The following is a 22,532-nucleotide window of genomic DNA, read 5'->3' as shown; positions in this document are numbered from 1 at the left end:
GGAAATTCTGACCACAGAGCTCCTGGCAATTCCTAGAGCTACCTGTGTCACTTTCTGGTAGTGCTACAAATTGACAAGAACTCTATGGTCAGAACTTGCTGAAAGTAGATGAGGCACCATTCTTGTTTTAATTTTTCTTCCTAGGATGCTTGCCCCCATCCTAGCCCCAGTTTCCTCCCACTGATCAGAAGGGCAATGCCAGCCAACAGCCACAAATACCCGGAGATAGACCTCCATAGGCACAAAAAAGGGAACCCTACACAGATGCCAGAAAATACATTCATTTTGTGAAGTGTCTCTACATCAATATCAAAAGATGTTGACTACTTACTCCCTTTTGGTGCTTTTCCAAACACCCACTTTTACAAAACAGGCCTTACATCTGTCTCTAAAGTAAAACTATACATACATATAGTGTGTACAAACACACACAAAGAGACCACAATAGCAGGCAGAGCACTTCCTGGGTGCCGATGCTTGACAAAATTACATTCACGGCCTGCGTTTGCCCTGTGGCACAAATACTGTGAAAGTGGGACACGGCTGCTCCATCAGTGTCCCCAAGCAGATGCCGATTCACTGGAACCGACATGTGAGATGGACAACGCAAGTGACAGGCCTGAGTTACAGTGGTTTAGATACATAGATATATTTGGTGTTTTATTATTTTTTTAAAACCCTGCTGATTTGTAATCAGCGATCAGCCATAAGCATGGGAGGTACTATCGAAGGAATGCACCCAAGGTACCTCCCATCTCCCCTATCTAGATGATATATATTTATAGGCTACACAGGACGATACATGGCCTTGGACCATGGGTCCGTTTGGTGAGGCCCTCTTAATGGAGGCATTCTGTGCCCTGCAGCTGGAAGCTGTTGTACTGCCTCCAAACACAGATCAGGGCTGTTTCCTCAATAGCTGCTGACAAGCTGACCGCCTCTGAAGTTACGCAAACCCTTTGAAAGGCTCTGGAACGGCCCACCACTGCTCCCTGCTGCAACGTGTGTTTTGTACACTACAACGTTTGCCGGCCCACCTCGTCTGACCGTGTCAGAAAAGCATCGCGGTAGAACTCTGTGCCGCCATAACATGGATGCGCAAACGACGCTGGCTATTTTCTATTCCACCAACTCATTCAGTGGCTCTAAAGCTTTTTAAAAAATGATCGGCAAGGTTCTATTTGTCGGGAGCGGTGTTAGCGTCCTGAAATTTTAAGGCTTCTGATAACGGACCCCATTGCTCTCATTTCCGAAGACGGACCCGCTCTTAGAAATAGCTTTTCTTCAGTAAGGGTTGCGTTACCTGCAGAGGTTGGCTCTCGAAGGCCAGGTTGCTCTTGGAGAGCTGCACCATCTCCTTGATTTGGTAGATGGCGTAAGCGAGAGTCACCCACGGAGAAGAACTGACTCCCCAGGCGGGTTTGTTCACGTCCTCCTGCTCTTCCTGATGCTTGGTCTTCTTGGGGGGAACGCGGGGCTCTGGCCGAGGCAGGATGTTTTCGCTCTGTTGCTGGACCAGATCGATCGTGGCGATGGGCACCGGGCTGGAAGGCACTGGGATCCTTTCGGCCAGCATGGTCTTTTCTGAAAAACAGCAATGAAAAGATCAGCCATCGAATCATAAAATCATAGAATCATAGAGTTGGAAGGGACCTCATGGGTCATCTAGTCCAACCCCCTGCACTATGCAGGATACTCACAACCCTCTCGCTCATCCACTGTCACCAGCCACCCCCTTGAGCCTTCACAGAATCAGCCTCTCCGTCAGTTGGCTATCTAGCCTCTGTTTAAAAATCTCCAAAGATAGAGAACCCAACACCTCCCGAGGAAGCCTGTTCCATTGAGGAACCGCTGTCAGGAACTTCTTCCGGATGTTTAGATGGAATTTCTTTTGCCCTAAAGGGAAGGAATTAAGCCTGGCAATGAGGCATAGCCAACTAGGTTAACATGGAGGCGTAGGGAAGGGCGGTATAAAAATCTAATAAAATAAATAAATAAACATTATTTGGATCCAACCCAGAGTCTTGATGCCACCTCCCTATCCTGAGGAAGCCACCTGAGAAAACAGCCAACAACTAAGGAATGCGGGGACGGCCTCAGGAGATTAACTCAGTTTATGGCCAGATGACAAGGAGCGGGTGATCTTAGAATCTGGGCAGGCTGGGATTTTCAAGGTCAAAACCAACAACACTGCCCTGCAAATGCCCTGCAAATGGATGAGATTGACAATTGGCCTGTTGCACACACCCTGTGCTGCAGCTCCCACCTGGTGGAAGAATGGCCCGCCTGAGTTGATCCACAAGGTCCCCCCTAACACTGCGATAACTCCTTAGAATGTGCAAATGAGAAATGTACTAGAGGGCATTTTGTGTCCTCTGACTAAATGTGTCTGTGTAAAGTGTCATGAAGTCAAGTTGACTAATGGCGACGCCACAGGGTTTCTTCAAGGCATCAGACGAAACAGAAGTGGTTTGCCATTGGCTGCCCCTGCGTGGCAACTCTGGGCTTCTCTGACGATCTCCCACCCAAAGACTATACAGGGTTGACCCCACTTAGCTTCCAAGACCTGGGTGTAAACTGCACGGAGCTTTTATTCCAGCCCCAGATCGATTCAGTCCCTGCCCTCTACACAGAATGCGATTTCCGTTTGGATTTGGGGCGATTTTAATTTTCCTTCTGCAGCAAGAAGGATTGATTCGGAGTGACTCTACCTTTATTGTGCCATATCTCAGAGTGCTGAAAATCCTCAATATCCATTTGGAAAAGAGAGCTCCGTGGTAGAGAACCTCTGATAGGCCACACCTAGTCATGTGACACGCTTGCCTTAAAGGAGAAGCCCCTAATTTCTCTCAACTTCTGTCGGTCCTGGATTTTTCCTCCCTCCTCTGCCTTTTTCGATCCTCTCCCCCTCCCCTCCAAGAAAAGAAAGAGGCTCCCTGCCTGGCTCCTCTCCCCCCCCTTCAAGAAAAGAAAGAAAGAGGCTTGCCCCCCCCTTCTGAGCCTCCCTAACCACGTGCAGAAGACTTTCCTGTTTCAATGGGGAGGGGGTGAAGAGGAAGACCCGAATTCAAAGCGATCAGAATTCAACAGGATTGACAATGGAATAAAGAAAGTAAGTGCAGACTCTGCCCTGGTGAGCTCAAGCCAGCCTGGGCCCTCCAAGTCAGGGCAAATTAGGGGTGGAAAGTGCTGTCAAGTCACAGTCAACTAACAGCGACCCTGCAGGAGGCACTCAAGAGGTGGACTGCCACGGCCTGCCTCTGCACGGCAACTCTTAACTTCCTTGGTGGTGTCCCACCCAAAGACTAACCAGGCCTGACCCTGTTTAGCTCTCAAGGTGTGACAAGTTGGACTGGCCTGGGTCACACATACAACACACACACATTTCTCCTTTGGGTCTTAGGTAGGCAAATAAATTAGGCAAATCAATCAATGAGCATCTTGACAGGCACATTCCACATCAAGGACAGATCCAGAGGAGCTTCACAAAGAGGCCCACGGGAGTCTAGTTGGTAGGGGGCCAGGATGACAGTAACCGTGGTTGTTTTACCTTCTTGCTCATCGGGCACTGCCAGCCACTGGATTAAAGCGAAAAGGAGGAGGATCACAAGACAGGCCATTCCGATCCCTCTGAACGTGGAAGCCGCCCCTGAGGAGAGAAATCGACTTAGCATCCAGCCTGAAAACATGAGGAGGCCCGATGGAAATAAACAAGACTCCAGTGTGGGTGGGCGGGGAAAAGGGCCATGCCCACAGTGGGCACAAACACGCCCACTTCTCTTACCAAAGTAGTTGACCAGGACGCCCCCAACCATTGCTCCGCATCCTCTGCCCAGGCCCAGGTGAAGCCCTTGCAGGATCCCCTGAGCCGAAGTTCTCAGTTCGGGAGGTACTGCGGCGCTCAGGTAGGAGATGCACGCTGCCCAGATGGCTGCGTGAGTCACACCTGTGGAGAAGGGACAGGTTAAAACATCCCAAGACAGGGGCTCTTAAAGGGGAGCTCTCTTTATGAAGACAATTTCTAACAAGGAACGATGTCTACTGAGACAGGATATATACCAAGGTCCCTAACATGGTGCCCGGCATATTTTCCAATACCTGACAAGTAGGGTTGCCACCCCTGGGTGGGAAATACCTGGAGATTCTAGGGGTGGAGCCTGAGGAGGGCGGGGTTTAGAGAGGGCTGTCAGCAGGGGATAACTCCAGAGGTTCACCCTCCATAGCGGCCAGGGAAGTAGCTCTCTGCTTCCTGGAGATCAGTTGTAATGCGGGGCCCACCTGGAGGTTGGCAACCCAACCAACAAGTGTTTCTGGAACCTGGGTGGGGCCAGCGGAGGCTATCACACCAAGAGTTTTCTGATTGGCTCTCCCGGGGGCCATTTTGTACCTGCGTCCAGCATGCCGGGTCAAAACTGCCAAAGAAGTCTCCTGGCTCAACCAGGTTGGGGAACCCTGGACATACACCCTAGGAAGCGCAACGCTTTTGTTCAGACACAGGGGCCTAAGAAGCCCTTTGCAAAAAGCTTGCCTGTCCCAACTACACCCACCCACACACCTCTTGACGTGTTCCTTCCTTGTTCCCAAGCAAAAAATGGCTGCTTGTCTTCTACGCAAGCCCATCAGCATAAGACTTTTCTCTGGCCTTCTAAGAAGCACGCGACTGACCACCGGGCTCCTAAATGCTTGCTTGAAACACATCTAAAGGTAAAGGTAAAGGTATCCCCTGTGCAAGCACCGGGTCATGTCTGACCCTTGGGGTGACGCCCTCCAGCGTTTTCATGGCAGACTCAATACGGGGTGGTTTGCCAGTGCCTTCCCCAGTCATTACCGTTTACCCCCCAGCAAGCTGGGTACTCATTTTACCGACCTCGGAAGGATGGAAGGCTGAGTCAACCTTGAGCCGGCTGCTGGGATCGAACTCCCAGCCTCATGGGCAGAGATTCAGACTGCATTTCTGCTGCCTTACCACTCTGCGCCACAAGAGGCTCATTGAAACACATCTTCCTGCTGGCAAAACCTGCAGCTATCTGACTTTGCACTGAAGTAAAATGCAGTAGCGTCATTTAGGTAACAGGCAGTTTAAGCAAACAGAGCCAGCGTTCCTTGTGTAAGCTGCCTGTTACCATGATGCTACTGGATCCAGTTAATCTATTTATTTAACTCATTTCTACCCCACCTTTCTCCCAGCCCAAAGCAACTTACATTCTTCTCCCCTCCTACACTTTATATTCACAACAACCCTGTGAGGCAGGCTAGGAGATAATGCGACCTGGTGCCGGCAGGGGCCCATGGTAATTGTAGTCCATAAACATCTGGAGAGCCACAGTTTGGCCACCCCTACCCTATGGGGTGGCCATAAGTCATCTGGATGGCATGTTAGGAACCCAGGCCCAGAAAGTCCTGCTCGCTTTTAGACCTAAGTTTTGGAAATCACAACTGTACTTCCGATTGCTAACAAACAAGGCACGGTGCCTTCTTCCCAAAATTATTTCTCCACGTACAAATGAGAAGGGGGGAAAAACCTCTCTAAGTTTCTCTTCCATCAAATTGGGCACATGGGGAAAAGCAGCTCCAGGATCCTCTGTCACCTCTGAAGCAATCTCTGTTTGGCCTGTCGGAATTCCTCCCACCCCTCCCCGGTTAATCAGCAATTAATGCTCCAGCAGTTTCGAACGCCATAAAAGATTGCACAGCCTTGCTGAAATCCATGTTAAGATCGTTACGGCTAATGTATGTCAGAATTCCCCATGAGGCTTAATCGCTGTGCTTGGATTCATCGGCCGGGAGAATCCGAACCCAATTTTGGCTAGAACACATATTTCACTTTTCTGCTCCATTCTAGAATCATAAAATAATAGAGTTGGAAGGGACCTCCTGGGTCATCTGGTCCAACCCCTTGCACTATGCAGGACGCTCACATCCCTATCGCTCTCCCACTGTAACCTGCGACCTCCTTGAGCCTTCGCAGAATCAGCCTCTCCGTCAGATGGCTATCTAGCCTCTTTTTTAAAATTTCCCAATATGGAGAACCCACCACCTCCCGAGGAAGCCTGTTCCACTGAGAAACCACTCTGACTGTCAGGAACTTCTTCCGGATGTTTAGATGGAATTTCTCTTGAATTAATTTCATCCCATTGGTTCTGGTCTGTTCCTCCTGGGCAAGAGAGAACAATTCTGCTCCAGCCTCCCAAAAAATTGATCCTCAAATGTGATTTTTTTTTTTTTTTAAAGAGCTCAAAGATGCTTTCCCCTGGGCAGCCTGCATGAGAGTTTCCCAGGCTTTGACGCAGGCAGCCCCAAAATGCTTTGCCCCAGCCACAGAAGGAACTCTGTTTATTGGGTGAAACCTCTTCCAATGCACCACACCCTTTGCAAGATCAGCTCACTACCTGGGAGGTAGCCCTGGTCGCCTCTCCCTTGATGCTGGCAAAGAGCCACAGCAAACAGTCAGCCTGTGCCGTGGGTGATCCCGGCTACACTATGGGAATTCGACTGCTCTATTGCAGCTCTTCCTAGGACCGCGTTAAGAGACAGCCCAGCCACTAGGCGGCCTCAGGCAACTGCTGAGGGTGCTAAAGACTTCTATTGCTGTTTCTTCTAACTTGGCGTTCCAGGGCGGCACACCTGGTAGGTGGACCTAGGGCACCATGGAGCATGCGGCACCAGGGTCATCAAAAGAGGCTTGCCAGGATGAGCAGCAGGTGCTAGCAGTGCTCCCCCAGATCCCGGCACTGCCCCCCAGGTCCTGCTGCTCACCCCGACTGCCTTTCCCCAGGAGGGAAAGAGGGAGGGCAGACCTCTGCCCTTGCAGGGGTTCAAAGTGTGGCATCGGCTGGCCAGGTCTACCTTCCTTTGCAAAGAAGACAAGGAAGGATGGCAGGCAGCGGCAACCTCTGCCATGTCCCTCCAGTTTTGTGATGTCTCGGACCACAGCGGCCAGCCTTGAGAAGGAGGGAAGGAGCATATGCAGGCTTTGCACCAGCTCAGAGCACCAGCTGGTTGGTCCCTGTGTGAGAGGAGGCTGGACTAGATGGGCCACTGGTCTAATCCAGCAGGGCTCTTCTGATGTTCTTAGGAAGGCCTCAGCCTCTCTGCCCTGCTGTTGGCCCTCCAGAGGAACTAGTTGGCCCCTGGGTGAGACAGGAGGCTGGACTGGATGGACCACTGGTCTGATCCAGCAGGGCTCTTCTGATGTTCTTAGGAAGGCCTTGGCCACTTGGCCTTGTTGTTGGCCTTCCAAAGGAACTCGTTGGTCCCTGTGTGAACGTCAAAGGTTGAATGTTCGTGTTCATGTTAAATTATATAAGTTCTATTGTGCACAATGTAAAAAAACTTTATGAATTAAAAACATATACAAAATATATTAAAAACATACATATAAACAGTGTGCTTTGCACTATATGAACCACTAGACCGACACGTTTTGGCCCTTATAGGGCCATCTTCAAAGGTCTGGTTTTAACACGCACCAGTTCTTAATGCATATGAAATATGTGTAGCAGCCAATAAAAGCTCCAAGGTGGGAGCTGTAAATGAATCAAGATGTCTATTTATCAGCCATTAGCTCTATTCCAAAACCTGCCAAAAATTTCAATGGTGTGTTCTCTTATTAGTACATGCATTGCCTCGGCCTCTCTGCATCTTGTTGTCTGTCCAGAGGAACTGGTTGGCCACTGTGTGAGATAGGAGACTGGACTAGGTAGACCACTGGTCTGATCCAGCGGGGCTCATCTTATGTTTTTATGCCTGCCATGGAGGACCACGGAAGAGCACAGGACTTGCACAAATGGGGTCTCAGTGGTCATTCTCTGTGACTATTTCTCAACCCTTGCATGGAAATCAGGCTGCACCGTTTATTTAATTAATTCATTCACTCATTTTCATCCCTCCTTTCTCTGCAATGGGGACCCAAAGCGGGTCACATCCTTCTCCCGTCCTCCATTTTATCCTCACAACAACCCTGCAGGATAGGTTAGGCTGAGGGTGTGACTAGTCCAAGGTCACCTAATAAAGTGGCACCTTTAAGACCAACAAGGTCACCCAGAGAGCTTCCATGGCACAAACAGGAATTCCAGCTCAAGCCTTCCATATCCGAGTTTATCTCTCTTAACCTACACACGAGCACGATTCTATTCTCCCATAAATCCCACAATGACAGACGAAAAGCACATTGCCCGAGGAAGAGCAAGTCAGGCCACAAAGCTAACTCGCTTAGCCTCCGCATGATGCCAAAAGTACACACCGTCCTTGTCACATGGGCAGGAATGCAAACTGCAAATACATCACGCCCCCGCTGCACACCACTGGCAAGCAGGCAGACGGCCACAGGCCAGAGTTCCTTAATTCATGCGTGGCAAGCTTTCTCCACCACGTGCCGAAGAAACAGGCTCTTCCGGCAGAAGACGGCACAGGGGACGGATGGCAGAGGAGGAAGCCAATGGAAATCACACCCTCCACAATCTGAACGTTTCTGACCTCCCTAGGGGCTTCGTTAAAGTTGTTCTATTGACATTGTTCAATGAGTTAATTATGGTCACCTGCTAAACATATATTTACTGTTGGAATTGTTATTGATATCGTTGTTACTGTTATTAATGTATAACATTCTATGTACCCCACAATGTTCCCATGTAAGCCGCCCTGGGCTGTAAGGGAGAGTGGTATAAAAATCTAAGAAAATGAATGAATGAATGAATGAATGAATGAATGAATGAATGAATGAATGGTTCCATGTATCATTTTAGTTACGATATCATTTGGTTCCATGTATCGTTTAGTTACGATATGTAAACTGCCCTAAGCCTTCAGGGAGGGCGGTATATAAATGTGAATGAATGAATGAATGCATGAATGAATGAATGAATGAATGGTTCCATGTATCGTTTTAGTTACGATATCGTTTGGTTCCATGTATCGTTTAGTTACAATATGTAAACTGCCCTAAGCCTTCAGGGAGGGTGATATATAAATGTGAATGAATAAATGAATGAATGAATGAATGAATGAATGAATGAATGAATGAATGAATGGTTCCATGTATCGTTTTAGGTACTGTTATATGTAAACTGCCCTAAGCCTTCAGGGAGGGCGGTATTTAAATATGAATGAATGAATGAATGAATGAATGAATGAATGAATGAATGAATGAATGAATGAATGGACCATGCACACAAATCCAGAAACCTGCCCTGGTGGAACAGCTGGCGGTGAGGCAGGAGTGGGAGAGAGGGACCCAGCAGGTCGCAAAGAAGAAAGCCAGCAGGATTTGCCAATGGACTCAGGGTCAAGTGTAGGGTAACCCTGCCCCCCCAGCCGCATCAGAGACGCAGTACATTGGTTCGGTAAGGACCAAAGCAAAATCCTCCTACGAGCCCATTCTCAAGGGCATCTGCAAACTGGACGCGTGGACCAATTTGAAATTTGTGCATGTTCCATGATGTTAGCTGATCCTTCCTACTTGAACAAGGAGTGCCTGGAAATAAAGGGAAGGAGACGATGAAAGGAAACAGCTGGTTCTGTGGGTGGAACCACCCAAGGTACAAGGAGTAACGATACTTTTTAAACCGCGGCCACGGAGGCTGGGGTCAAAGGAGAACCCCCCCCCACACACACACCTCCAGCTTAGAAGGAAGGGAGATTTCTGACCTTCTGTCCAGCCACTGCTGACTACTAAAAATGCCATCTTTCCAAGCTGCATTTATCCTGGTAGGCAAAAACACCTGCAGACCCCCAAAACCAAATAACTCCACAGGTTCCTGCAGGCAAAATTCCCGCTTGATTGTCACGGCACAACAATGGCATGATTTGCAATATTGATCCAGGGCAATAAGTAAGCAGGAAAGAGAGGAATTTGCATGTGGGGTTCACTGCCGCAGGAAGTGGTGGCAGCTATGAGCATAGATAGCGTCAAGAAGGGATTGCAGAAACATCTGGAGCAGAGGTCCATGAGCCACAGAGGGACCACTGTCTGGGGCAGCGATGCTCTGTATTCTTGGTGCTTGGGGGACAACAGGGGGAGGGCTTCTGGAGTTCTGGCCCCACTGGTGGACTTCCTAGTGGCACCTACATTGTGACCACTGTTTGATGCAGAGTGTTGGACTGGATGGGCCATTGGCCTATTCCAACATGGCTTCTGTTATGAACATGTCTGGGGCAATGATACTCTGTAGTCTTGGTGCTTGGGGAGGGAACAGTGGGAGAGCTTCTGGAGTTCTGGCCCCACTGGTGTAGGCCCCACCTCCTGTAGGCCCCTGAGCTGTGGCCACTGTGTGATACAGAATATTGGACTGAATGGGCCATTGGCTTGATCCAACGTGGCTTCCCTTGTGTTCTTATGTCTGGGGTACCAATGCTCTGTATTCTTGGATCTTGGGAGGGGAACAGTGGGAGGGCTTCTGGAGTTGTGGACCCACTGGTGGACCTCCTGAGGGCACCTGGTTTTGGCCACTGTTTGACACAGAGTGTTGGATTGGATGGGCCATTGGCGTGATGGTCCAACATGGCTTCCCTTTTGTTCTCAAGCCAGAACAAAACACTTAATGGAAAGCTCTCAGATTTATTTTAACATGAAAATGTCAACCTCGGATGCAAGGGGCTAGCCATTCTTATTAGAACACAAAGTGTCCCAAAATGGAAGCCCTCAATGCCAGCTGCAGAAAAACACAAGACAAATCCTTGCTTGTCTCTGGATGAGCCACAAGGAATAACTCGCCTGACACCCTCCCAGGGACAGCCAGCTAACAGGACACTTCTCCTTCCGTGGCTTTTCGTGATGCCCAAGTGACCAAGTGTGACTCGTGCAAACCTCCAGCATCCTGGCTAGCAGGAAGAAGCACAAGCTGTCAGTCTGTGGCTCATAGGTCACGACAATCCACGGGTGGCTGGGAACATTTTAATCCCAAGGGCAAAAGCTGGGGGAGAATAGCAAGTTCAGGAACCCACAGCTTTGTTTGCTGTGAATGCTTATGATGCCAAACACCGTCCCCGAATAAAGCCAGCCTGGCCACTTTTAACACACATCATCGTAACACCCGGGTCAGATTACCGCAACAAGCAATCGCTCTTTTGTCCTCCACCGGCTCTTAGTTTGCAGCTGACAGACCTGTTATTTAAAAGGGGTGAAAATGCCAGATCCCGAATGTGACTGTGGTGCAGCCCGCTAAAGTATTTCCCACCATTCCCAGGAATGCGAGCATCATGCTTTCCAGGGAGATGTGGTGGAGCTCTTTGTACTCTCCACAGCTGCAACTGAGTGGATTGAAAATTTAGACATTTATATTTAGGGAAATTGACCAATCTGCCTGTATAACTATTCTACCCCCTTGGCTACATATTGTATATTATTAGATGCTTCCTATGTGTAACTGTGCCCTACGATAGCTTCTGAACCCAGTTCAAGGCAATGGAGTTGACCTTGAAAGCCTGAATGGCTTGGAGGTCAACTTCAAAGGGGACATGGACAAAATTGAGAGGGTTCAGAGGAGAGTAATGAGAATGATCCAGGGCCTGGGGACCAAGCCCTATGAGGAAAGGCTGAGGCACTTGGGAATGTTCGTCCTGGAGAAGAGGAGGTTGAGAGGGGACAGGATGGCTCTCTTGAATGATTTCAAAGGTTGTCCCTTGGAGCAGGGCAGGGAGCAGTTCCTGTTGGCAGCAGAGGAGAGGACTCAAAGGGCCGTTCCGCATTTGTCCAAAATAGCACAATGATTACTAATTGAAATCGCTACAGTTTTGCCGTTATGCACAATGTCGTTGACAATCTGCAACACTCCTGAAACCGATCCGCAAAAAGCGCTTCGTTGTAGCACTTTCAGGGAAATCCCAAAAAGTGGATTCACCCTCCGGAAAGCGCTACACTCCTGCAACCAATCTGCAACACTAGCGGGAAAGTTCTGTGCGTTACCATTGTTGCGGTTTCTGCAAAGTCCCTCCCCCTGGCTCTCTCCTCTGATCTTCCGCCGAAGCAATGGCCATTTTTTTTTCTCCGAGCAAGCAGAGATCAACACACCAGCAAGCCTTCGTTTACCCAGTGAGGCTTCCCCGGCTGCAGCCCCTCTGTTTAAAGTCACCAAGCACCAGCATTGCAGAGGCCTGTTTGCTGGTTTATTTTCACTTTATTTTTCACACTGTTTTCGGCCGAAAATCGCGCCCGTGAGGGGGGGGGATTTTTTTTTTCACTCGGGGGGAGTGTGGCAACGATGAAACGGCAGCTCAAACAACACCTGCTAGCTGGATGGGTCTCTCCGTTGCAACGAATCAACGCATATTCGTTGCAACGGGTGTTGTTGTTTTTTTTTAAACCTTCCTTAAAGGGAAAGGGGCTGTTTGGGAGCATGATAACGGCCGCCCATTGGCTGCTTGACGGCCAGGGGCGGGACACAGCTCAGCAATAGCACTTCCTTTCTAGCGATTTTTGCCGAGACCGGAACCCTGTGGGAAACGATAGAAACGCAACTAGATTCCACTACAAAGGCAGGTATGCGTTACGCCAAATTCCACTATTTAAAATGGTGTTTTTTTGTTCAGCAAACAATTTGCTACATGGATCCCGGTGCGGAATGGCCCAAAGTATTGGGCTTAAACTACGTGGAGAACAATATTGGCTAGATATCAGGAAAAAATATTTCACAATCCAAATAGTTCAGCAGTTGAATGGGCTGCCTCAGGGGTGGGGAGCTCCCCCTCACTGGCAGTCCAAGCAGCAGCTGGACAGATCCTTAACCTGGCTGCTTTAGGCTGATCCTGCACTGAGCAGTGGGTTGGACAAGATGGCCTGTATGGCCCCTTCCCCCTTTAGGATTTTATGACTCTAAAGCTATGTGAAGGAACACCTTTTCCTGTGAAAAAAAAGGGGCAGGACCCAGACAAAATGAAAAAGAAGAAACAAATAGTAGAGAGAATGCAAATCTTTAACAATTGAAGATCACACACAGCTCACTCTTGCATCTATGGAAATTAACCAAAAAGAATCCGAAAATAAATTCCCCAATGAAGCCGCAGGCAAAACTAAGAGGGGTTGTTCTACAATCAAAGATTCTTTCCCTTTGCACCACTATGCTGCTGATGCTTCAATCTGCCTTCCCCTGTGCCAACCTCCTCTGGCAGGGCTGGTGTCAGCTTATTCTGAGGTGGGGCAGCTACAGAGTCTGGGGCTATTGACTCACCAAGCCCCTCCCTTATTTGCTAATGGTGCTTGCTGCCTGGTGCCCCTGGAAAAAGGGATGCAGGCAGTGGTTAGATAGGGCAGAGGGAGAGCTCACAAGCTGGCAGAGGAAGAACGGGTGGGGGGCAGGCAATGGTGCGGGGAAGAGGCCGTGTGGAAACAGCTGGTGGTGGTAGAAGAAGAAGAAGAGTTGGCTCTTATATGCCGCTTTTCCCTACCCAAAGGAGGCTCAAAGCGGCTTACAATCGCCTTCCCTTTCCTCTCCCCACAACAGACACCCTTTGGGGTGGGTGAGGCTGAGAGAGCGCCGATATCACTGCTCGGTCAGAACAGCCTTATCAGTGTCGTGGCGAACCCAAGGTCACCCAGCTGGCTGCATGTGGGGGAGTGCAGAATCGAACCCGGCATGCCAGATTAGAAGTCCGCACTCCTAACCACTACACCAAACTGGCTCTCTGGGCCAGTTTGAAGAGGGGAAGGGGGCTCTCTCTGCTCTGGACCTCTCCAACCCCAGAACTAGCCCTGCCCGCCTAGGCGTTCCCATGGGTAACTGTGAAAAGCGCCATGTAAGAGCCAGCGATACACAGAGGTTACAGAGCTGGACTAGGCCTGGGACTTCCACCTTGGGAGTCTTACTTGCTGCAGCGGATCTGTGTATGTCGCACACTATTGGTAAAGATTCCTTTGGGGGAACAACTCACAACATTATTTATTTATTTATTGGATTTATAGCCTGCCGCTCTCAGAATCCGGCTCACGGCGGGTCACATAAAAACAATTCATACAATAAAAATCCAGTAACAAACCCCAAATTACAATCCCATCAAAACCCCAATTACTACAAATATAACAAGAACTCGGCAGATGGCAAAAAAAAAAAAAAAATTGTCTGAAGAAGAATTCCAAATGGAATTCACAAGGTTTTTCAGAATATGATAATAATAATTAAAAAAAGACACAAGCTTCTCTGCATAAACTTTATTCCATGTTGATGTTTGGTTGCTTTTCACACTGAGTTCTCCGGATTCTTTTCCTCCCGCTACCTCGAGGGTGACATGAAGACGGACGTCTCCCAAAGCCTCCCCGTTTTCAACGAGCAGCTGTCTGTCCCTTCAAGCCCAGCCTGCCTCAGTTTCCCTTCTGTGACTGTGCATTTCCTGCCCACTTCAGGCCCATTCCTACCTCCTTGCCTCTAATCGGCACTCTTGAAATTGCCTGAATGCTATCCGGGGATCGCAGGGAGAACTGGTTATTCCTGAATTGGTAACTAACTATTTATTCTCTTTTAATGGCTAAAAAACAACCACTCCCTCTTAGGGGAGGAAGACAGGAAGCCAGTGTGCCCGAGACGCTGAACGTCTGGAAAGAACCTTGCCAGAGGCTGTCAATGGCCCAGCCTTATTTGCAGTGGGCATGGGCCCATGCCTCTTTGTTTAGACAATGGGTGTGTGCCACCACCTGCGCCCTTTGCTTAGGCCTAGCCCCAAAATCTGAGATCAGCTGCAGGATCCGCCCCTGTTCAACAGTTCTCCACTCTGGCAAACCACCATAAGGATGTATGTAAAGTTCTCTTGGTTGGAGCCCAGCAACATTTCAGAGTGCAATTTTTTCTCCCTCTCCCCAAATATTGCAAGTCAAGGACGTCCAATGAAGCTGATGAGCAAAACAAGCAAAACAAAATACTACTTCATACATCGTGGGACTCAAATGTGGAAGTCGCTGCCAGAAGGTGCAGTGATAGCCACAGGATTAAACAGCTTTTAAAAGGGATCGGATCGATTCATGGAGGGCAACTCAATGGCTACTAGTCATGTTGACACTCAGAGGCACTAAACCTGTGAGTCCCAGAACCAGGAGGCAACATCTGGGGGAATTCCTGGCCTTTGTTGGCCCTCCAGAGGAACTGGTTGGCCACTGTCTGAGACAAGATGCTGGGCTAGATGGACCATCGGTCTGATCCAGCAGGGCTCTTCTTATATTCAGAGCTTTGAGTCTTGAAAGCTCATGCCCTGACAACAAACTTGGTCTTTAAGGCTCGACTGGACTCAAATTGAGCTCTTCTACTACCAACCAAGATGGCTACCTTCCTAAAAGGAGCTTGTGGGTTACTGATCAATGGGGCACCCGAACTACTTCAGTAGGGTGCCGAATTATCTCTGATAACAAGATGAATCATTCAAGCTTCTGGTTGGTGCGTTCCTTACCTTGAAGGACTTCCATCGGGAGAACTGTCCAGGCGTTTTCCAGATAGGAGATATAAATATACCGGGCTGTATTGCAGGCCAGGCCAATATAGAGGACCCTAAAGGAGGAAAAGAAGTGAAGAGGATGGCTCCCTTGACATGTTTGGTACATTCCAGTAAACCGTCAAACAAAGTCAGTTTCCTCAAAGCTGTTCTCATTAGCAGTGTTCTTTATGACTGAACTTAAATATTCTTATTTTTTACAAAATCTATATTCTGACTTTCTGCCCTCACAAGAGCCACCAAGATGGCCAATAACTTAAAATGTATATGATCAGATTACCAGATGTCCTCTTTTTGGGCTCTTTTTAAAACTGACGAAAATGGAAATAGGAAGGAAGGAAGGAAGGAAGGAAGGAAGGAAGGAAGGAAGGAAGGAAGGAAGGAAGGAAGGAAGGAAGGAAGGAAAGAAAGAAGGAAAGAAAGAAGGAAAGAAGGAAAGAAAGAAAGAAAGAAAGAAAGAAAGAAAGAAAGAAAGAAAGAAAGAAAGAAAGAAAGAAAGAAAGAAAGAAAGAAAGAAAAGTTGAACAGGGGAATGACCTTGCTCCCAGCTTTTCTGGCAAAGCAAAAGGAAAAACAGGTGAGGCCAGCTTATGATCAGTTTACAGTTTAAAAGAACAAACCCTAAACCCTTTTTTATAGCCTTCAGTCTTTGCAAGCCTTCCTTTAAAGACTTAATAAAGAGACATCTTCAAGGTTTGTCAATAAAATGCTACTGCTGGAAATGGCCCAGGAATCATTCTCCCAATCCTTGCATGACCTTTAGTCTGCCAGATAATTAAAGCTGGATTCACAGCTAATCCCAAAATGGGGACTAAGGTCTACTGGCACCTTTAAGACCAACAAAGATTTATTCAAGGTGTGAGCTTTCATGTGCAGGCACACTTCCTTGATTAAATCTTTGTTGGCCTTAAAGGTACCCTTGGTTTTGAATTTTGTTGCGCTACTACAGACCGACATGGCTACTTACTTGAATTTAACCAAGCTAGTTCATGGTGTGTGTGTGTGCGTGTGTGGAGTTTTTCTGGTTTTGTTGCAAGTCTCCATCTGGAGATTCAGTTAGTCCCTTCGTTTTAATTTTCTTCTTGGGGATCCCTTCTTCCTGCAGGCAGTTACTATTGATAAAAGGCTGCCAGTGCATGCTGTGAAGGCTCAAGGGGGTGGCAGGTGACACAGGATGAGCGATAGGGTTGAGAGTGTCCTGCATAGTGCAGGGGTTGGTCTAGATCAGGGGTAGTCAAACTGCGGCCCTCCAGATGTCCATGGACTACAATTCCCAGAAACCCCTGCCAGCGAATGCTGGAAGGGGCTTCTGGGAATTGTATTCCATGGACATCTGGAGGGCTGCAGTTTGACTACCCCTGGTCTAGATGGTCCAGGAGGTCCCTTCCAACTCTATGCTTCTATGATTCTAAATAGTTTCATACAAGACCGGAAGGCTTGCTTAGCTGTTGCCAGGGGAAGGACCTTCTCAGTTGTGGCCCCCTGTCCTGTGGAAGACACTCTTGGATGACATCCATGCCCTGCTAGACTTGTTTAGTTTCCACAGGGCACACAAAACTTGAATTACTTTGTTGGTCTTAGGGGGCTAACCACGTTTGGCCTGTTTGAATAGCAGTATGATGATAGCCACGTGTGTTAATAAGTTAATTTAATATTTTAACATTACTATTTTGTATTTGTTTCCATGTTGTATTTACTTTATTGGTTTTCATGTTGTAATGCTGGCAGGGGCTTCTGGGAATTGTATTCCATGGACATCTGGAGGGCCGCAGTTTGACTACCCCTGGTCTAGATGGTCCAGGAGGTCCCTTCCAACTCTATGCTTCTATGATTCTAAATAGTTTCATACAAGACAGGAAGGCTTGCTTAGCTGTTGCCAGGGGAAGGACCTTCTCAGTTGTGGCCCCCTGTCCTGTGGAAGACACTCTTGGATGACATCCATGCCCTGCTAGACTTGTTTAGTTTCCACAGGGCACAAAAAACTTTGTTGGTCTTAGGAGGCTAACCACGTTTGGCCTGTTTGAATAGCAGTATGATGATAGCCACGTGTGTTAATAAGTTAATTTAATATTTTAACATTACTATTTTGTATTTGTTTTCATGTTGTATTTACTTTATTGGTTTTCATGTTGTAATGCTGGCAGGGGCTTCTGGGAATTGTATTCCATGGACATCTGGAGGGCCGCAGTTTGACTACCCCTGGTCTAGATGGTCCAGGAGGTCCCTTCCAACTCTATGCTTCTATGATTCTAAATAGTTTCATACAAGACAGGAAGGCTTGCTTAGCTGTTGCCAGGGGAAGGACCTTCTCAGTTGTGGCCCCCTGTCCTGTGGAAGACACTCTTGGATGACATCCATGCCCTGCTAGACTTGTTTAGTTTCCACAGGGCACAAAAAACTTTGTTGGTCTTAGGAGGCTAACCACGTTTGGCCTGTTTGAATAGCAGTATGATGATAGCCACGTGTGTTAATAAGTTAATTTAATATTTTAACATTACTATTTTGTATTTGTTTTCATGTTGTATTTACTTTATTGGTTTTCATGTTGTAAGCCAGGGGTAGTCAAACTGCGGCCCTCCAGATGTCCATGGACCACAATGCTGGCAGATGTCCATGGACCACAATGCGAATGCTGGCAGGGGCTTCTGGGAATTGTAGTCCATGGACATCTGGAGGGCCGCAGTTTGACTACCCCTGTTGTAAGCTGTCAGGAGACCCTTCAGGTGAGCAGTGACTTAAAAAATCTAATCAAATCTCTCCCCACTCCCCAGGAGCATTGGTGGTCTTAGCCCATGACACTCCTTGCTCCACGTAGAGTTAAGAAGGTTGTGCAAAAGGGTGGGTGGCCGCTGCAGAGCTTCACAGTGCTCCTCGTCCCACATGAAGGCAGATTGGCTGGCCAGAAGGGTGGGTGGCTGCTGTGGAGGCTTGACGAGCGCAGAGGCAAGGAGGCCAGCCAGAAGAGTGGATGCCCATGGTCAAAGCTGCCAGGACATGTGGCCCCTGCAGAGGTGGGGAACAGCCTCTGATTGGACCTCAGTTGGGAAGGGCCCCCTCCCAGTGAAGGCCAAACAGAGGACCTCTGGTGCTTCCTGACTGTGTGCCAGCTCCTTTGAGTGGCCCTCAGGGAGGGAGAACCCACCACCCTGAAGGCCAATCAGAGGGCCAGCACATTGTTGGGTCTACGGTCATGATTCTATTATAAAGAATTTGGAGCTGAATGCTGTGTGACAGAGTAGGAAGGACTGAAAAATTATGGCCAATGACCCCTGGAAGACATAAGCCAACCTGTGGCCGCCTTAAGTTTGGTTAGTGGAGATTGTTTCAAACACAGGTCAGACAAAGGCCTTCTCAAGTGAAAAAGCCTGCAGGCAATTCCCTGAATTCAGCTTCAATACGGTGTGCTGAGGAAATGGCTTGTGAGGTCACTGCGTGGCACTCCCTGAAGGACATGGTTCTCATTACTTGTTTCTGGCTTTTGATAGAACCGATAGCTGGCGTTGATATGGTGTCTGCACTGTTGGGTGTAAACAGAGAAGAAAGCCTGTCTGAAGGAGACACCCCAAATACTGTTGTCACTCAATGCAGATTCATCTGAAGACGATTATTTAAAAGGCTTGCCAGACAGGAGGGATAAACATTCAGCGGTTAAGTCAGGCTTTCTCAACCAGGCTTTTGTGAAAACCCTGGGGTTTCTTGATGGCCCTGGAAGGGTTTCCTGAACGGGTGGGAGTTAATTAATTTTTAACATATTTTTAAAATAAACATTTATCAGGTGACATAACCATATCTGGTCATGACAACCCGCCCCCTCCCGAAATGGCCAATCATGGGCCTGGAGGGGGTGGGAAGGGAGGGGCCCTGGGTGGGTGTGCTTCCCAACCATATTCTGCACGATCATGCCACTTTTGGGGTTTCTCAAAGCCTTAAAAATGTTTGAGGGGGTAAAGCAGTTTAAAAAGCCTGAGTTGGAGTGTCAGTCTAAGATCTGTGACGCCCAGGTTCAAAACCCTACTCTCGCATGTCAGCTTGCTGGGCAACCATGAACCAGCCACGCACTCTCCGCTGAACCCTGCCTTGCAGGGAGAGAAAACGAAGGAAAGGAGAACAACACAAGCAGATTTTGGTCACTGCTGGTGTGAAAGCTGGGGTGTAAACTAAAAAAATACCGTATTTGCCGGCGTATAAGATGACTAGGCATATAAGACGGCCCCCAACATTTCCACTCAAAATATAGAGTTTGTTACATTACATTACAGTACTATGGGCCACTATGGGCAGCTATGTCTATCCCAACTGAAGTGCACCCGGCGTATAGGACGACCCCCCCCCCACTTGGAGGCATGTTTTTCAGGGGGGAAAAGTAGTCTTATATGCCAGCAAATACTGCATATACAAAATAGCTAAATTTGAAAATGAGTTTTCTTGTAAGCTGCCATGAGGAACCATGAGGAAAGGAGGGGTATAATTTTTTAAAAAAACAGCTGTTTAATCTATTTAAAAATCTATTTAATCTATTTAAAAAGCTGTTTAATCTATTTAACACAAATGAATGTTAAAATATTTTAAATGTGCCTTTAAATTGTACAGAATGGGTAGCCACGTTGATCCGAAGCAACAGAACAAAATTTAAATCAACGGGCACCCTGAAGAGCAACCAAGTTTCATTCAGGGTATAAACTTTTGTGTGCAGGCCCACTTCTTCAGATAACTTTTTCTTTGGGTATCGGAAGAAGTGTGCACACATTCTAAAGCTTAGACGCAGAATTAAACTTGGTTGGTCTTCAAGGTGCCCCTGGATTCAAACTATACAGAAATTCAATTTAGTTAGAAACTTAATATATTGTCGTGTGCTACGTGAAACACACGACTCAACTTGGACCTGTGATCTAAATCACCCTCTTTCCTCTTGGTGATTTTAAACCATGGCACCCATCAACACCTTTCCTGGTGCCCACCAAGTATTTTCAGAAAGTTAAGTAGGGCCAGGTGTGGCTTTTTTCTCTACATGCAGGGGTAGTCAAACTGCGGCCCACCAGATGTCCATAGACTACGATTCCCATGAGCCCCTGCCAACGAATGCTGGCAGGGGCTCATGGGAATTGTAGTCCATGGACATCTGGAGGGCCGCAGTTTGACTACCCCTGCCCTACAGGAGACTTGATCAACTGTGCAGATTCTTAAAAATGTTGCTTTGGCAGCGGCTGCTTCCATAGCACAGAGATCTTCACAGACTGTAGGTAAGCTGCTTCAGCCATTTTGCAGCTGGCTCCGCCTCCTTCAGCAGCCATTTTGTGGTAGCCATATTGTGCCTGCCTCCAGCAAGCTGTGTCATCATTCCAAACAGGCCCAAAAGCTCAATGAAGATATGGACTCCAGTTTTAAAGAACCATTTAGGTCAATAATATGGAGCTGCCTTAATTTAAAAGCTTTGGCACAGCACTGGGATCCAAATGGGTTCAGCTTTGTCAAATCACGCTTGTTCTGTTTGTCACTCCAGCACTTCCTTTAGTACTTGTGGCATTCAAGCAGCGCACGTCTGCTCCCTCCGGCGCCAGCCACACACCTGTATATCCAAAACAGCTACGGTTTGTTTACCTTCAGCTTTCTGTTCATCAGATGACACGGCATTAAATGTCGGTCTTTAGCCATGTCGGTGCCCAGAATAAGGTCACAAGGGCAACATTTCTACTTGGATCCACATTTCATGTGGGAACAACGGTAGTCCCACATGTGTGGCTCAGTGGCTGAACATCTGGTTGGCATTCTGAGAGGTTGTGGCTCAGTGGTCGAGCATCTGCTTGGCATGCCAGGTGCAATCACCAGCACCTCCAGTTAAAAGCACCAGGCAGTAGGTGACATGAAAGACCTTTGTCTACCTGAGACACTGGAGAGTGGCTGTTGTCTGAGTAGACAATACGGGCTCCAATGGACCACTGGTCTGATTAGGTATAAGGCAACTTCATGTGTATATAAACGGAGAATCTGCTGAGGCAGGGGTACTTTCGGAATTTTGAAAGGATGTGCTGAGAGTCACCCCAAAATGGCTGCCTTGGGAGGTGGAGCCAAATTCCTAATGGGTTCTTCAGAGGCAGATGGAATACTTCCCTCCTTGACCTTCCTGGGGAGAAGGGAATCCTTTAGGGGGAATGGAACCACCCAGTGACAAAGGAAATCCCAACAGAGTCCACCTTAGAGACTGTCAAGTTCAAGAGTTAAGACTCCAATACAGCTACCTTTTCATCTGAATGAGGGCAGCCAATCATAAACCCCGCTTTACAATGGCCCCACCTACTTTTGAAAAAGCTTGATGGGTGCCAAGGGAGGTACCATATTGGAGAACTCTGTGCTAGGGACTGTAGGTTCTCAACACATGCACATGACATGATCCTACGTGGGGACCGTCTAGAGAGAAGGAGCACTTGGACCATCTACAGATTCAGTGCAATTCATTCTGTGCAGGAATTAGGGCTTGGATCACATGCAGTTTGAATAGAGCTGGCTGCATAAAGGGTAACTTATATACTCTAACCACCTCTTGCAGTCTAACATCCCCCCTAAATTGTGTCTCAGTGAGTCAGTGGACCCCCAAGGACTCCACACAGGTCAACGTAAAGGGCTGCTTTAAAGGGGAGGTGGAAGAACCTGCAAAACCATCCCTTTCCCATACATTGCCTACAGCAAGGGAACTTTAGATCCCAAGCCTATGTACTTCATGAATCAGCTCTTTGCCTTAGGTTGTGTTAGCATTTAGGAAAAGACTATGACTTAGTGGTAGAACCTCTTGTTTAGTTTGCAAAAGGCCCCAGGTTCAATCCCCGGCATCTCCAGATAAAAGGATCTGGCCGTAGGTGATAATGAAAGACTTCCACCTGAGACCCTGGAGACAATGGTGTCACTTGAAACGAGCATTTCTCTCCCCCAAGCTATATTAGCTAGAAATAGGAAAAGATACCAGGCTCCCCATTGTAGCTCCATAGCTCGGACATACTGAACAGAAACGACATCACGTATATTTTAAACAAACAATACCCACAACTGCCAAGCTGGTTCCGTGACACCTGTTAAAATATGATATCATGTTTCATGGCCAAGCTCTGTCAGCCCTTTTGGACACCAAAGTC

The 22,532-nt window shown here is 48.0% G+C and overlaps 1 protein-coding gene across 4 annotated transcripts in view; it reads right to left on the bottom strand.

Moving 5' to 3' along the window:
* The window catches only part of MFSD6 (major facilitator superfamily domain containing 6), a 48,891-nt gene that overhangs the window by 6,083 nt on the left and 20,276 nt on the right, over positions 1–22,532 (bottom strand). For 3 of the 4 annotated variants that reach the window (XM_077319478.1, XM_077319476.1, XM_077319477.1), the window contains exons 3-6: positions 15,367–15,464; positions 3,785–3,946; positions 3,551–3,649; positions 1,304–1,584 (exon numbers count right to left, since the gene is read on the bottom strand). In XM_077319478.1, coding sequence (XP_077175593.1) covers positions 1,304–1,584; positions 3,551–3,649; positions 3,785–3,946; positions 15,367–15,464 — 640 coding nt within the window. Of the gene's footprint in view, positions 1–1,303; positions 1,585–3,550; positions 3,650–3,784; positions 3,947–15,366; positions 15,465–15,688; positions 15,781–22,532 lie in introns of those variants that run through there. The other variant, XM_077319479.1, reaches the window with a different exon arrangement.

The sequence above is a fragment of the Paroedura picta genome, chromosome 2, assembly GCF_049243985.1.
Source record: "Paroedura picta isolate Pp20150507F chromosome 2, Ppicta_v3.0, whole genome shotgun sequence".
Lineage (NCBI taxonomy): Eukaryota > Metazoa > Chordata > Lepidosauria > Squamata > Gekkonidae > Paroedura > Paroedura picta.
This window is presented reverse-complemented; position numbering and strand designations above follow the sequence as displayed.